At 37.8% G+C, this 15,433-nt stretch overlaps 1 protein-coding gene across 1 annotated transcript in view; it reads left to right on the top strand.

Annotated features, from left to right (window-relative positions):
* Window positions 1–15,433, top strand: part of LOC104622990 (protocadherin Fat 4-like) — a gene marked incomplete at its 3' end in the record, with an annotated part of 41,599 nt that overhangs the window by 872 nt on the left and 25,294 nt on the right. The window contains exons 2-15 of the mRNA XM_010289927.1: window positions 1,113–1,184; window positions 3,651–3,811; window positions 4,982–5,026; window positions 5,405–5,503; window positions 6,401–6,490; window positions 7,195–7,305; window positions 8,011–8,127; window positions 9,209–9,299; window positions 9,861–9,973; window positions 10,238–10,411; window positions 11,223–11,378; window positions 12,390–12,570; window positions 13,534–13,667; window positions 14,382–15,326. Coding sequence (XP_010288229.1) covers window positions 1,113–1,184; window positions 3,651–3,811; window positions 4,982–5,026; window positions 5,405–5,503; window positions 6,401–6,490; window positions 7,195–7,305; window positions 8,011–8,127; window positions 9,209–9,299; window positions 9,861–9,973; window positions 10,238–10,411; window positions 11,223–11,378; window positions 12,390–12,570; window positions 13,534–13,667; window positions 14,382–15,326 — 2,489 coding nt within the window. The remainder of the gene's footprint in view (window positions 1–1,112; window positions 1,185–3,650; window positions 3,812–4,981; window positions 5,027–5,404; window positions 5,504–6,400; window positions 6,491–7,194; window positions 7,306–8,010; window positions 8,128–9,208; window positions 9,300–9,860; window positions 9,974–10,237; window positions 10,412–11,222; window positions 11,379–12,389; window positions 12,571–13,533; window positions 13,668–14,381; window positions 15,327–15,433) is intronic.

Raw genomic sequence — 15,433 nt, 5'->3', positions numbered from 1 at the left:
TAGTACAAAGCCCTGCTTTCCAAAGTAGACTTTTGAATGCTTATAGATGGATACAGCAAATTTAGACCCATAACCAGCAGCTGCTGACTGTAGAAGTATTCTCTAAGGTTTTGTTCAGTTACTTGTGTAGAAATCTGTCCACTGCTCGCTTATAAATGGGATCCTATAGAGTGGTGCAAATATGAAGGCATCTGCCCGGCCAGGCAAAACTAGCCCACTATTTCTTCTACAAACTTTCACTTTGAATGTATGGCAAGGAGAAGAGTGGGGACGCTCTTAGCATTGGTGCAAACCCACATAAGACCACAGAAGTTGTACAGGTGTCCATAAGAGTACTATGGCAGCTTTGAGTAATTCTGGCCAGGGAAGGAGGAAAAAATCTGGTGGATTTCTGTGTGTATAGTTTGCAGATCTGGAAAAAAAAGTGTGTCACACTTTATCACACAGAGAAAATGTAGAGAGAAATCACTGAGGTACAATAAACCACTTAGGAAAGCCACTTCTCGGGGGAAAAAAAATATACTTCAAAAGTGCCAACTTCTACAAAAGTTTAAAGAGAATAAATTTCAGGTAAAATTGTCAATGAACTTTTACCCTAAGCTCTTGAATTCTTGCTAACATTTCAGTGGTGAATAGCTTTGTGTTTACAGTTTTCTTGGGAGTAGAAAACATTTGCAAGGCCAGGGTACAAAAGTTGTTTCGATTATGATTTCCACAAATGTTTCAGCAAGAAATTAACAATCAGTGATTCAAGGCAATAAAGCCCAAGTTTCAGTCTGGTCAGGGTACAAAGGAAGGACAATTCTCTAGCTAGACATCTTCACATTCTTTTTTGAAAGCTGCTTTTTAAGTTGTGAATTCCTTAATTGTAGAGTTTTTTGGGGCAAGGATAGATTGGGTCTGAGACACCAATGTTTACCTACTCTGTGTAATGTTGTCTTGTTTTAAACCCTGAAAATTATGTCAAGGTGCCACCGTGATAGATCTCTTTCAACTTAATTTGAACTAGTGCGTGCCTCTGGTTTTAAATAGAATAAGCTTTTTTACCTTGCAGTATTTCCGGAAATAGTCTCTCTGTGTCATTTGTACATGACTTTTCCTTTTCTTTTTAGAAACCACAAGTATAAATTGTGACACAACACCCAACCCACTCATGCTGTCAGGCTTTTTGGATGAATATACAGGTAAAATCATGATTCTATTCTAGAATTGTCTGATTTGCTCCCTAATGTAGTACTTAAATGCTTCACATGGTGAAGGAGGTGGGGAGGTAAGGAGAGCAGATGGAGAGAGAGGAACAAGCAGGCTTGCAGTGCAGGGAATTACAGGATGAATGCTGGCCACTCGATGTATTTGCATTTTCTATTCTAGTTTTCTTTTTTAATGTAGCACACTCTTCATTATTCTGATGATTATTTAATTTGTGCAACCTGACAGGGTTAACATTAATTTATCCACATATTTGCTGTGCTTCTTTAGCATAGCTAACAAAGTGTGATCGTGCCTTGGAGACAAAATCCCACACTGGGTGCAGTGACTGCAAGAGAGCATAGTGCAGAAGAGGAGACAGTACTTTGTTGTTGTTGTTATTTACATTGCAAATGCGGTATGGAGGATAACTTCATCCTCTTTTTTCCTCCCACCACTAAGCAGAGAGATTACTGTTGTTAGCTAAAGGGTAGGACTGTTGTCTGTGACTATGCCGCTTGTTAGAAGTGGCCCCACAGTCAGGATTTGACTTGCCTAACAGATATACAGCGATCTCACAAGGCAGAGTGTTAGGTTATGGCTAAAATGTTCCCTTCAGGATATGTCATAACCCTTAGGATCGCATCGAAGCATGCACCAGGCCCATGCTGTCTGTCCACAGGCTATCTTCATTGCTTCTGGCTTTCAGCACGATACAGAAAACAGGTATGATAGAGAGCAGTGTTTTGGGTTTTTTTCAGTCACTGTTGAAACATGTCTTACAAAGCTGTAAGGGCATAGTTGCCATGCCTGACTATTGCATGGAGGTAGAATGGAAAAGAATTGTCTTTCTCCCTGAGTCCTCTTCATTTAATTTTTAAGCAGCTAGCAAGAAGGCTGGCCCTTTGTGTGCATCTTATGTGTGAGTGCACCTGCCGACATATCTGTAATGACTAAGCAAGAGGGAAGTAACCAGCTTCAGTTTTTCCAAGCACTTCTTTTTTTGTTAGGCTCTCTCCGCTGGACAGAATATTACTTCCTAGGCAGCTGCTTGATACTTCTTGTCTGAATGTATCCACCTCTGGATGGAGGATTAGACAGTATATCAGCAAGCAAAGATAGGTTTTGTTTTCTTGGAATGTTTTCCTCCAACAGTTTCAACACTGTCCACTAAATACTGTGATACCACACGACACTGCCCCGGGACAGTGCAGTTGTTCAGTGCTTACTGCCATCGGACTGTACTTTATCCTTACGTGCGGTTGCAGTCCAGTATCTTTGGGCTGGTAGCTGACAGCATTCCAGACACACCCTGCTATTGGAAGAAGAAAAGGTTCCCTTCCTTTAGGACCTTAGAGACCAAGACCAAGAGTCTGCATGTGGAGATTAGAGATGGGGCTGTTGCAGAAAGGGTTTAACTAGCCTAAATTAGTAATGATGGAGTACAAAAACAATGGAGTAAGAAACACACACAGCTAGCAAGTTTCCTGAAGGTCATGGAAAATATCTGGGATGTTCAGGGAAGATTTTGGAGGGGAGAGGGGGTAGAGGATTATGGGTTTGCGATCCAGGTAATGTATTCCATGATAAGTATTATTTCATAAACACAAATATCTTGATAATATGAGTAAGGTAACTTTAATAAAATCGCCACCGCACTGGATGGTTTGGCAGAATACCCTTCAAACACACTTTCAAACACAGATTTGGTGTTTAACCAAGCAAGTAATACACTCATTACTGAAATTGTAGTGAGTCTTATATGATTCATGATAATTACAAATAACAAGTTTTAATATTTTCAAAACCATAGTTCCTAAAGGCATGGTTGTAGAAAATCGTGTTCAAATTGATTCAAAAGTTGCATTGTTCTGTGTTTCAGTATTCTGTACACATAGGAACAGATTAAAGGAGGGGCTGTACACTTACCATTCTGTGCCACAGTCAAAATTTTAACAACTGCAAGCCTGAGTCCAGATTCACACTGGATTCTACCTGCTTGATAGATTCAACTAAGAGATAGGAAAGGCCCTTGTGATTGGAAAACACTGAATTTCTTCCATGCAGCCCAAAATCAGCCTCTTGCTGATTTGGATTACATTGCCTGACTTTGATTACACTTTGATTACATTTTCACACTAAATGTGAAAAAAGTTTTGCAGCATAAAGCTATTTCCAGAAAATGGCAGAAATTTAGGTGTAAATTATGCCAAGCTTTTTAGTTCTGGACATATTGTTACAGAGTGTGAATGTATTGGAAGAAGTGCGGTTTTGTGGTTTTAAAAACATCAATACACTTGTGCACAGAAATTAAGGGGACCTTAACAGATCTCACTGTTTAGTTCAAAATGCCAAAATAATATAAAATGTAACCAGTAATGTAGTTGTCAATACATGTGCAATGAACCTCTGGATTTCTTTTCCATAAAGAAATTCCTAATTTGTTATGCTTTCTCTTGCAGGTGATATTGAATGGATTACAAATATCCCACCCAATGTGAATTTGAAATTAACAGAATATCTGTTCCCCGAACACTTACCGTACGTGGAGCTAGTATATGATTCTGGATCTAATAATGCAACAGTGAGGACTCGTAAGCCGCTGGATGTTGATTCTATTGAGGTATTCTTTTCACTGCATGTAAAACCTACATATAAAGGTTTTATCGACAAGTGAAAAAAAAATAGCACTAAGACATAATTTTTAATTGTTAGTTTCCTCACAGTACAGGTTGGTATTCCAAAAAAGTGGCTTATCAGAAAGAGCAGCATAGACATCAGACTCTCTGTATCTTACATTATGTATCTGTACATACTCTCTGTATATTACAATATCTGTAAAATGTCTTCAGTTTCCTGTAACTGTGAACTCATCTAGGATCTGACAGTCAGACAGGTTCTTTCCTAAGCACGTGTTGTCACTTGTAATGAAAGTTGTAAATACGCAGTTGTGATAGGTGTCACTTTTCTTAAAACTCACGTCTCAGTAACATGAATTATTTCATCAGTGAGATTGATCAGATATGATTTGGTAGAAGGCAGTTGTTAATCATATGACTATTTATACAAGCGCTTAACTTCACACATGAATAGATCCATCGGCCTCTTGTTGGTTGATGCACAAAAGGATAGGTCCTTTTTTCTAGGCCACTCTTGCTCTGTAGGACTGCCAGGGATCTATAAAGCAATGTTTTTCCTGGCTGGAGTTGCCTCTGAATATGAAAATGGTGTAGTTCTACAGACTAAGTGGAGGCTATTTTTTTATACAAGTACTGTTTCAGAGTAGCACTGTACTTGACGGAATTGAACCATAGATATTTTTTAAACTACTGTTTACAATCAAGACTTCTAATTGATAAAAATGTATTTACAACTTCTACATTCACATTTCTCACTTGGATATTTTCCAAGTGGCTTTTTATGCTTCTTAAACATATTCTCCCATTCTCTGTCAATGTTCTGTCGGGGAGAACAGTTGGGTACGTGGATGGGTAGGTAGATTACCAGCAGTAGATGAGTGGCAGCCAAATGAACTTTACAATTAATAATCTGTAATGACTTTGCTATATATTATAAGCAGTGTGTTTTTGGTACAACATATTGAAATGAAAAAAATAGGTGAAGTATGCTCCTGTAAGTGAAGCAGATGAACAATTCACTGTCAACTCAGCATGGCACACCTGAGGATTCAAGTACCAGAAGTTGTTTTGTATAATTGTGACACACATTTTTTGACAATCATATTAGGAGTTCATTGATAATATTATTTATTTGCTTGTTTGCTAATTTTTAGAGTGACCATCTCTTCTATGCTGTTGTTTGCCAAAGGATTGGAACGGTAAGTGAAAGACATGTTTTATCAACTGTATTTTTGGTCTAAGTTTTTAATGCAAATTATTATTTTCTGAAATACTATTCTATTTAAAGACATGATGCAGGGGGTTAAAGAAGATATGCTTGTTTAAATGTGCCAGTTGGAATGAGTGGGTTTGTTCATAGAAAACCTAAGGTAAATTTTAAAAAGTTAATTTTAAGATCTTTTTACAAACTTTCTACTCCATTATTAGAAATGGTAGTGTAACTCTTTTATTGCAGTGTTTAGAACTGAAGGGGTGTCTCTTTGAAGATATCATTTTATATGATGAAATTAAATGTTCCAGTATGCTTCTACCTCATTGCTGTCATTTCTAATGTGTCTTTTGCTTCCATTACGAAGACTAATGAGATAGAGAATGCACGTGACTTAGCCTTAGAAGATGTAAATGACAATTCTCCACAATTTCTACAAACTCACTATAACACTTCAGTATCAGAGGTGGGTTATGGCAAATGTTAATATTTTTTCTTGTGATACTTTTAAATGTCTTTCTGGGGCCATGTCGTGGTTTAGCCCCAGCCGGCAACTAAGCACCACGCAGCCGCTCGCTCGCTCCCCCCTCCCCCAGGGGGCCGGGGAAGAGAATTGGGAAAAAACTCATGGGTTGAGATAAAAACAGTTTAATAGGACAGCAAGAGAGAAGGAAACAACAATGATAACAACAATAGTAATACCGACAAAGAAATGTACAAGAACAAGTGATGCCCAGTGCAGCGATTGCTCACCACCTGGTGACTGATAGCCCGTCCCCGAGCAGCAATTCCTGCCCCCCGGCCAACTCCAGTTTATGTACTGGGCATGACGCTGTATGGTGGGGAATATCCCTTTGGCCAGCTTGAGTCAGCTGTCCTGGCCATGTCCCCTCCCAGCTCCCCGTGCACCCCCAGCCTCCTTGCCAGCAGGCCAGCACGAGATGCTGGACTGTCCTTGACTACTTAGCAACAGCTCAAAACATCAGCATGTTATCAACATTTTCTCATCCCAAATCCAAAACACAGCCTCATGCTGGCTTCTGTGAAGAAAACCAGCTCTATCCTGGCTGAAACCAGGACAGGCCAAAACATAGGAGGTTCTAATGTAACTACGCTCTCATTAGATCATTACATGTGCTTTTATGGGACTTTCCTACACCTTTTCATGGGTGTAGAAATGGCTGGGCTGCATATACAGCTGGAGGCATGGGGTGAAGAAGAAACATTCAGCTCTCCGGCCTAAGATGGAAATTGGAAGTAATTTGTATATGCTAAGGAGGTGGCACGGCTTTCCTGCCAGAAGTTAGGAGGGATACCAAAAGGGGCTTATGACTGAGCATCTGATGATCTTTATTTCCTCTAGGTATCTGCAATAAATGTCACAGTTATAAAAGTGGAAGCTGTGGATCAAGATTTTTCACCTTTGTTGAGCCTCATTACTTACAGTCTTTGGGTGAGTGCCCTTTGTATGTCAGAGTCTGTAAACACCAGTCTACACTTCATATAAAATACAGCCTGGAACCTGTTCCTGATCTTGCACTGTGCGGTTACCATTACAAATCTGCAAAATGCTGACATCAGAAAGACCACTGAAAATTAGAACTTATACCGCAGGATCAGCCTAGCAAGCAGTGAGCCCTGAATCTTGGTTCTTAACATTTGTGAAATGTTTTGTGGCACTCTTCAGCTACAGCTAAGGAACTCAACGGTCCTTTTTAGAAGCAGGAGTGAAACAGTTTGCCCTCTTTTTAAAGTTCGTATTTGATTTACTGTTGATCTCTGGTCCTGCTGAGGTGTATGTAAAGCACCTGAAGTAATATTATTTCAGCTAACTTTAGGTATCTGCAGCGGAGATCTTCACATCTGAGCTTGCTGTCCCTGCTCCTTTTATAGCTGGTGAAGGGAAGCTGATGCCATTCATCTGATCTGCTTTAGTTACTGACCATAGGATGAGGTAAATCAGATAGAAAGTCTAATGGCACTGATGGGAGAGGCAATAGAACGTGTTGAAGAGGATCAGCATTTTCCTTTCCAATGGTGATGTTTGAGAGATTCCCGGTCCTTTATGAAGAATAGCCCAATAATAAAGGTGGTAAGACAAAAGAAAATGTATTTCATTGTTAATCATGTAAAGTGTGTGATTTATTCATTTAATAGGGTCCAAACTCCGATTACTTTTATATAAGAGAAGGAGATGGAAATGTCATGCTGAAAAAAACATTGGATTACAACAAGATCACCCTTTTCAATTTAACAGTCCAAGCAAAGGTATGATAATTAATTTATTAAAAGAAGAATGAGAACCACAATAGTTCTACAATGATACTTCCTTTGTTACAGCATCCCAGTTTCTACGAGTTTACAACTCGGGGAGTTCCCAAGCCAAAATCTCTGTCTGCATCTTGGCTTATACTGCAGACGAAGTAGCACGTTCTTAATATTCGAGCCATTGTTTAAGTCTCCCCTCAAATATCAGCCCAAGTTTCTTACTGTGCGTTATTTCTTTAAGTATGTATATTGTACGTATTTATTCTCTGCTATTCTAACATACATTCATGTATTCATTCTGGTGGATCTGCCCTGTTTTCACTGCATCGTAGCACCTGCAGTCTTTTTGTGTGTCTTTTTTGAGATTTGAATATATATTTGCCTTCAATTCTTTTTAGAACTAAAAAGAAGTAATTTTGCCTCATTTATTGTTGTATCTAGCAAATGTACCTTTACTACATTCTACGTGCTACCATGTAACACCTGCCTGATATAGAATGAATAACTCAGAATGATTACCTTTTGATAGTATTATTCCTAGAACTGGATTTCTAGAAATGGTAAAATCTGACAGGGTGAGACTTCTCAGGCTAAAAATGCTTAGACACTACAAAGCACATATAACAATATTCTGCTGTGTTTTCCACTAAGAAATGGCTCTTTCATTACAATGTTTCTTATTTTCTTCCCTCTCTTGGGGTGTAGGAAAAATTTGGAAACAACAGTGATACTGTATCATTACTAATTAATGTCCAAGATTATGATACGTTGAACCCCTATTTCAGTCAGTCGGCGTACAATGGAAAAATCAGTGAAAACCAGGTAAAAGCTTTTCACTGAATGCTGTAAATGTAAATAGGATATTCCTGTCTACAGTGCATTTCTCTCAAGGTTTCTTCATCACTTAGCATCTTAAGATGGAGGGCTGCTTTGTTTTGTGCTAACTGGTGTATTGTAAGCTTACCCACTGTACCAAGTACAAGGTAAAACAGGCCACGTATTATATGAAGCATAAAACTTTCTGCTGCAGGAACAGTTTCTCTTGTGTTTGGAGGAAGAAAGAAAAAAAAAAACCAAACCCAAAAAACCCCAAAACCCAAACCACCTAAACATTGTAACAGGGCTTTTACTGTAAACTTGGAAGGGCAGTTGACTACCCATCAGTCCTGGAGTTAGCTGCTTTGTTTCAGTTTTAAATAGTGTAATTCCTTCATTACAATCAGGTAAGCAAACTAGGAATCTGAACAGTAAACTGTGGTTTATATTATATTGTAATATTTGTTTTCTATATAGGGTGGAAATTTCTGGGTGGAGTGTATTTGTTTAACTCAGGCTTTTGACAAAAAAAAAAATAATCACAGTATAGTACTACCAGAGTGATCCACTAAAATTAAAATAGTTAATTATCATCTTTATTATCACTATTTCTTTATCATTATCTTCATGTTAACGTATTTTAAACCACGTATGCTTTTTGTGCTATATCTTTGGTATCCCTTTTGTTAGAAGTTCATCTTTAATTCTCTGAAAGGTATCATTTTAGATCTTCTAAAATGTTTTTATTTTTTAAATAAATTACTGTTTTTCTTAGAGCTGCAGTGTAGACTTGTGTACTTTTTTCCAGGAGAGGAGTGGAACTGAAACATTCAATGTTCTTAACATGAATTCCATCAGTGACTACTGCTTCATAGTCTGGTGTTTCTCGAACACTGTGTAGCCAAAATCAAATATTTTGGTCATCATTTTCCTCTGTAAAGCATGTATGGTAGAGAGAGAATTTTTTCTGGATCCCAGTGATTAAATACATGTTTCTTGTTTCTTTAATCAAAATTGTGACTTAATGAACAAAGTAAAGTTTATTTGTATTTTTTTGAAGTTAATCAGGTTAATATATGTTTTCTAGTTTGGTCCTCTGGCTATTCTCCCAGAGAAGATACTGGCTAAAGATGGAGATTCAGGTATAAATGAAAAAGTATTTTACAGCATCAAACTAGGTAAGAGCCTTTTTTTTTCTTCTAGACAGTCACACAGTAATTTATGATGTCTGTATTACTGAAGAGAATGATAATGAAGTGCAGTGTACAGTCAGAAGATGTCTTAACTGCATACATCTTCACTACAGTGCCGCTCTGTGAGTGAAATTGGCTTAATTTCAGTCATTATAGCAGAGTCCAACTATTTTTAAAAAGTTTAGGTGTTCTTAACCTTTCTCCAATAAACAATTACTTATTCAAAGTGTAAGTCAGTTTAGAGGCTTCCATTTGAGTGAAGAATTTCCCTTCAGGACCATCTAGAGAGATCAATTCCATCGGGAGCTTTTCCTCCTCCTGACAGAATTGCTAAAAGCTCATGAGATGCTTAATTTGAGACCCTTGAAGTGCAAGTGAATTTTCTAAGAATTGTTTTGAGGACAGAGTGTCTGAAAAAAGCCCTTTTATCTGTAAAGTCTGTTCATTTTTGCTATGGCTGAGAAGATAACAGTCATAAAAAGAACAGGTCAGATTTGCTGTTTCTGGTTCATTCTTACTAACCCATTGCAATTTGTTGCTTTTCAGTGAAACCCCCGGCCTATAGCAACACCTTCTCAATCAATGCAGACACTGGAGTGTTGGAAGTGGAGACTGGAATTGACAGAGAAGAATGTCCGTATCTTGTTGTGGGCATTCAGGTAGTGATTGTTTTAGAGTTCAGTGTGTTAATACTGAGTCTCAATTTCATAAAATAATATGTGAATGCATGTTGCTGTTAATAGTGTTTCTCATAGTAATGTTAAAGGGTAGTTGGTATCAAGGCTCCATCCTGCCGTTTAAAATGCAAAATAAAGGCAAACATCATTAATTGAGTATGTGCAGTCATGTCATGTCCCTGTGTTAAGCTGGAATGGCTCGGTTATCAGGGTATGGAATTTATAGTTACAAACTCTGTTTTCTAGGCAACTCAGCAAGACAATATTTTCAAAACAGCTGATGCAGTAGTGCTGGTTACTATTGAAGATGTGAATGACAATGATCCAGTATTGTCACAATCAAGTTACAATGTCTCGGTACTAGAAAATTTCCCAAATGGGCTGGAATTTCTTCAAGTAACAGCTATTGACAAAGATGAGGTAAAATGACAACGTTGTTATGGTTGCTACAAATACTGCACTTCTGAAATATAATATAAAATGCATTTGTGTTATACAGGTATGGTGAATAGTGCTATAGATTTTTTTTTTCTGACTATCTAAATATGCTTAAGCAAACTTAATTTCACTTCTTTATGGAGTAGAGTACTGCAGCCAAAGAATAAATTTTAGCTGTCTCTGAAACTCCTCTGGTTTGTGTAAGGTCCCAAATACTGAAGTGCAGAATGGACACAAAGCTGCAAGTTGCCCTCAGCCTGCATGTTACATTTCTTCCATGTCGCCATGTCGTTTGCTTCTCTCCCCCGCCTCCTTTTTTTTTTCCTTTTTTTTTTTTTTTTTTTTTTTTTTTTTGGAACTGTAACCTCAATTAAACCAGAAAATTAAATGTTCTCCACCTGGAAAATAAGAAGAAAACATCCCAAGGGACTGGCTCAGTGATTGTCCTATTTAATAACAAATATAATTACTGTTTGCAGGGAGGCTTCCAGGGAACATTCATTCTCACTCCAGCTGACAGTCCCTTCCAGATAAGTCAAACTGGAATCTTAACTGTGAGGAACTCCACACTGTTGGATAGGGAGAGAATACCATCTATTCACCTACAGGTATCAAAAATAAGCCTACTCCTTTCCAATGGGTGATACGTGATCTGTCCTGGCAAGAAGCTGGCTCTCTGATATGGATCAGCAGCTTGCTTGAAGTTTACTCAGCTTGTAATTGTCATTCATCCTTCTTACTACTTATAGAACATGCATTTGAACAAAACAATAATTTTACTCCATTTCTAAAGGTTACTGCTAGAGATCATTTGCCACCTTACAATGAGGTACACTCTACAATCAACATACTGCTGCTAGATGAAAATGACAACAGCCCAACCTTTAGAGGCACACCATATAAACAAGACATTTTCATCAACATGACTGCAGGAATGTCCATTCTTCAGGTACTAGAAGTACTAAGTAAAAATGACATTTTAATGAGTTGAATGTATGCATGAGTCCTTGCTTGAACTTGTGTAGTGGCCCTACTGAATAGGGGATCTTTTTTGAACTCCTCTGAGTTCAGAAAAAAAATGTTTCCTTTAAAAGCTTATACCTGTTGATATTGCATAATCCCAGTGTCCTGGATGCTCTAATCGTATCCCAGGTCAGGGAACAAATGATAAAGGATTTTTATTCTTGATCTTAGATGCTGTGCACCCTTCTGAATTCCACAAACATAAGACAGAAAATAAGATTCTTGGATTTAGCTGTTTGTAAGGTGTTTAATGAAAGCTGAATGTTGTTAGTGTCCCGAAATCTAAATAATCATAAAAATTTTTGAAAGGCTAATGAATGCTAAAGCATTGTTGATAATTTTTAGGTACAATATACTTTTTGTAAGATAGTAAACCAGTTAACCAAATAAAATGGGAAACAAAGACAAAAATTGCTTCAGGAGCTGAGATATGTAGGGAGTCACTATCAAAACTCATACCCAGCTGTACTGATTTAATGGCTCATGATGTAATCTCTTTAAAATCTACCTCCAGTGACTTTGGAATTACTATGAAACAAACTTTCTGAGGTACAAACTTGGTGTCATTTGCACGAGTTCCACAGGGGCAGGATTTTACTCTTGCTGATGGAGTGCTATTGTGCGTGCATCAAAGAGCAAACTTTCTTACTGAGGTTTAACCCAGGAATCATATAGGAAGTAGACAGTCTGTCAGTTAAAGGCATAACTGAATTTTACTGTGGCTATATTTAGCTGATGTTTATAGATTTTATATATATAATTTTATAAAATTACCCAGACCTATTATTTGCTATAAATGGGAGGAAAACCCCCCACAACTAATTACTAATTATCTGCAACCTCAATGATTTTCCTTGCAAACTACACAAGAATAAGCAATTCTGTGTTACTTGATAAGTTTAGTTACAAGAAACTAAAGTATTTTTTTTTTCTCCAGGTTGCTGCTGATGATCCGGATGATGGTATAAATGGAGAGATAAGCTTTATCTTAGCTGGTGGCAATGAAGATGGATACTTTGAATTGGATACATCCACAGGACAAATCAGTTTAAAAACAGTAATCCCATTAGGAGTCAACCAGCTTAAGAACTTTGTCTTATGGATAACAGCTATTGATGGTAAGACAGGATTTTAGTACAGGTCAACACAGATATTTCTGGTGATAAGTTTTGGTTTTGTTTTCTTTTTTACTTGAAGGCATGCTATTAAAGCAGGTTCCCAGGCTTTATTTTAAAAATACCATATATTTTTATCTGCTTTTCTTTGTTGAAAATAAGAAAGCTGTCTTATTCATCCAAAGCAATTGCTGCATCTCTGCTGATACTGTTATATGAAATCTAAGTTTTCTTTATGGATATGGGAAGTGAATGTGCAAATTAACGTACATCTCACGCCTTCCTTTAACTTAATTATTGACTGGTGTTGCACAGCATAGAATACAGCGATTCAGGCACAAGCTAGGAATTTATAATTCAGTCATCAGTCAACCGGGAATAAAATGAAGGTAAAATGTGATGAGTAACTTGGTCTTTGTTTGCACATTCACACGGGTATTGAAAAACTAAAATGGAGATGCCAAAGCCATTTTTAGGATGACCAACACAAACTTCATTTCCCTGGCCATATTTATTGAGTATTTCTTTGTTTTAAAATAATAACAGAGAACTCAGTGAACATTCATGATCTGAATAAGGGCAGAGATGAATGTTACCTAGGAATGGTATCCCACTCCTGGTAGCATGAGCATATAAAGTGTTTTTCAGCCTCCCTATTTTCCTCTGATTTGGTCAATATGAGGTCTGTGTCTTCAAATTTATGGCTATGTGTATATGATGGGTACTGAGGGGGAATACAGTTACAAAAGAGATTCATCAGTCCGTCATTTGTCTGTCTGTGCTAGTATTATTGTATGTCTTCAGTTTCATATATTTTAAGTGTAGCACCCAATATATTAGGACCTCTCAGCAGTGCCATAATAGTAGCAGTAAGGATTTAAAGTACCAGTGAAAAAGTATAGGGTTTTTTTTTAGGTAGAAGGTATTTTGTGCATCTACTGGGAGATTGTTTTCTTTTGCTTGCAGGTGGGACGATTCCAAGAAGTTCATCAGTGCCAATAGAAATCTTTGCAGTTGGAGATTCCAGACCACAGTTTATTCAGAAGACGTATAATGTGTCTGTGGAAGAAGAGCTAGTCAGTCCAGTTGAAGTAGCAAGAGTAAGAACAACTTTATCCTATTATTTGTATAGGACATGATAGCTATAAGAAAATCCTGTAATATATGTGCTCTAAATGTCTATAACCCCCTGAGTTATGAATAACTAGTTGTTGCATATTCTCTTCTGCATATCAAGCCCAAAGGCTAGGATGGTCGATGTTCAGTCATCTGTCAGTGGTAAATGTAAAACCCTGTGACATGATATTGCTAGGAAACAGAGACTTCCCATCAGAGAACTGTCATAAAGGCACGTTCAAAGAAGGCTCTAGAACTTGCTCCTCATTTTGATCAAAAAATGTTCAAACAGGCCACCAGAATGCACTGTGACAGCTCCTTCCTAGGTGCAGTTCTGAAATCAGATGAGAGGTCTGATACCAAAGCAGTGAGAAGATGATGCGTTTTAATGCTTTGATTTACTGACTTCCTGAGTTACTCATTTTTTTCATACAAAGAGAGGCAGAACCAAAGGTTAAAGTGCAATCTACTGGGTTTTATTATGTATTATACATATTCACATTTCTGTATGAGTAACATTCTAATAAAAGGCAGTCCCCTCCAGCTGTATTTTTATGTATATTGTGGCTTGATTCTTACTACTTTTAATGAATGAAATTAGTAAGATAAGTTCAGACATAGTTAAAACACTATTCTTTTTTAGACAGTGCTTTATTGGCTCGAATTCACTTACGGATAATATGCTGTATCTTACACAGGTACAGTATGAGTCTTTAAATCCCCATATACCAGTTACATTTCAAGTACTGACGGAATCTGCTACATTTGACATTGATGTCAATGGAATCATCTTGACAAAAACCAAACTGGACTATGAATCCCAGAATAATTATACACTAAATATTTCCTTGTCAGATGGAAATGATACTGACTATGCTGCAGTGTTTATCAAAGTTACAGATGTCAATGATAACAGCCCTGTATTTGGTATAACCAGCACTACCATTACCATTCTGGAGAGCATGCCAGCTGGAACTAATATTACCAGTGTGTCAGGTACGGATGTGGATGAGGGCTTTAATGGATTTGTGGTTTATACTCTGAAAGGTGGAGAAGGAAAAATGGATATTGATGCCTCAGGATTAATTTTGCTGGAAAAGAAACTGGACAGAGAAACACAAGGCTTCTATAATTTAACAGTGATTGCCAGTGACCAAGGCCAACCCGTGCTGTCTACAGCTCTCAATTTGACAGTCATCATTGACGATGTGAATGACAACCCTCCAGTCTTCTCATCAAGCAGATATGAAGTGAGCGTCCCTGAAGATGAAGTGCTTGGAAGGACACTGCTTACAGTATCTGCTACTGATTTGGATGCTGGGGCCAATGCTCTCGTGAAGTACAGAATTGTCAGCCAGCAACCCCCGACCTCCTCGCCAGTGTTTCTTGTCAATTTGACCACAGGCCAGCTCAGCCTGAGCCAGCAGCTGGATTATGAAACCATAAAGCAATTTGAATTAGAAGTAGAGGCATCAGATGGAGGGCAGCCAAGCCTCAGCACTAAAACACTTGTTGTTGTGCATGTGCTAGATGTCAACGATAACCCACCACAATTTAACCGGGCAGCTTATGATATATTTGTGTTTGAAAACATACAAAAGGGTGGTCTTATCTACACATTTGGTGTTACTGACAAGGATGAGGTAAGTACCAAATTCATGTAATAATGATAAATGAAAATTACATGGTTTTCTCTTATTAATCCGCAACAAAGCGTAGTAGTAGATGCCGATCTACTGACAATTTCTTA

Source organism: Phaethon lepturus, unplaced genomic scaffold (assembly GCF_000687285.1).
Source record: "Phaethon lepturus isolate BGI_N335 unplaced genomic scaffold, ASM68728v1 scaffold11836, whole genome shotgun sequence".
Lineage (NCBI taxonomy): Eukaryota > Metazoa > Chordata > Aves > Phaethontiformes > Phaethontidae > Phaethon > Phaethon lepturus.
This window is presented reverse-complemented; position numbering and strand designations above follow the sequence as displayed.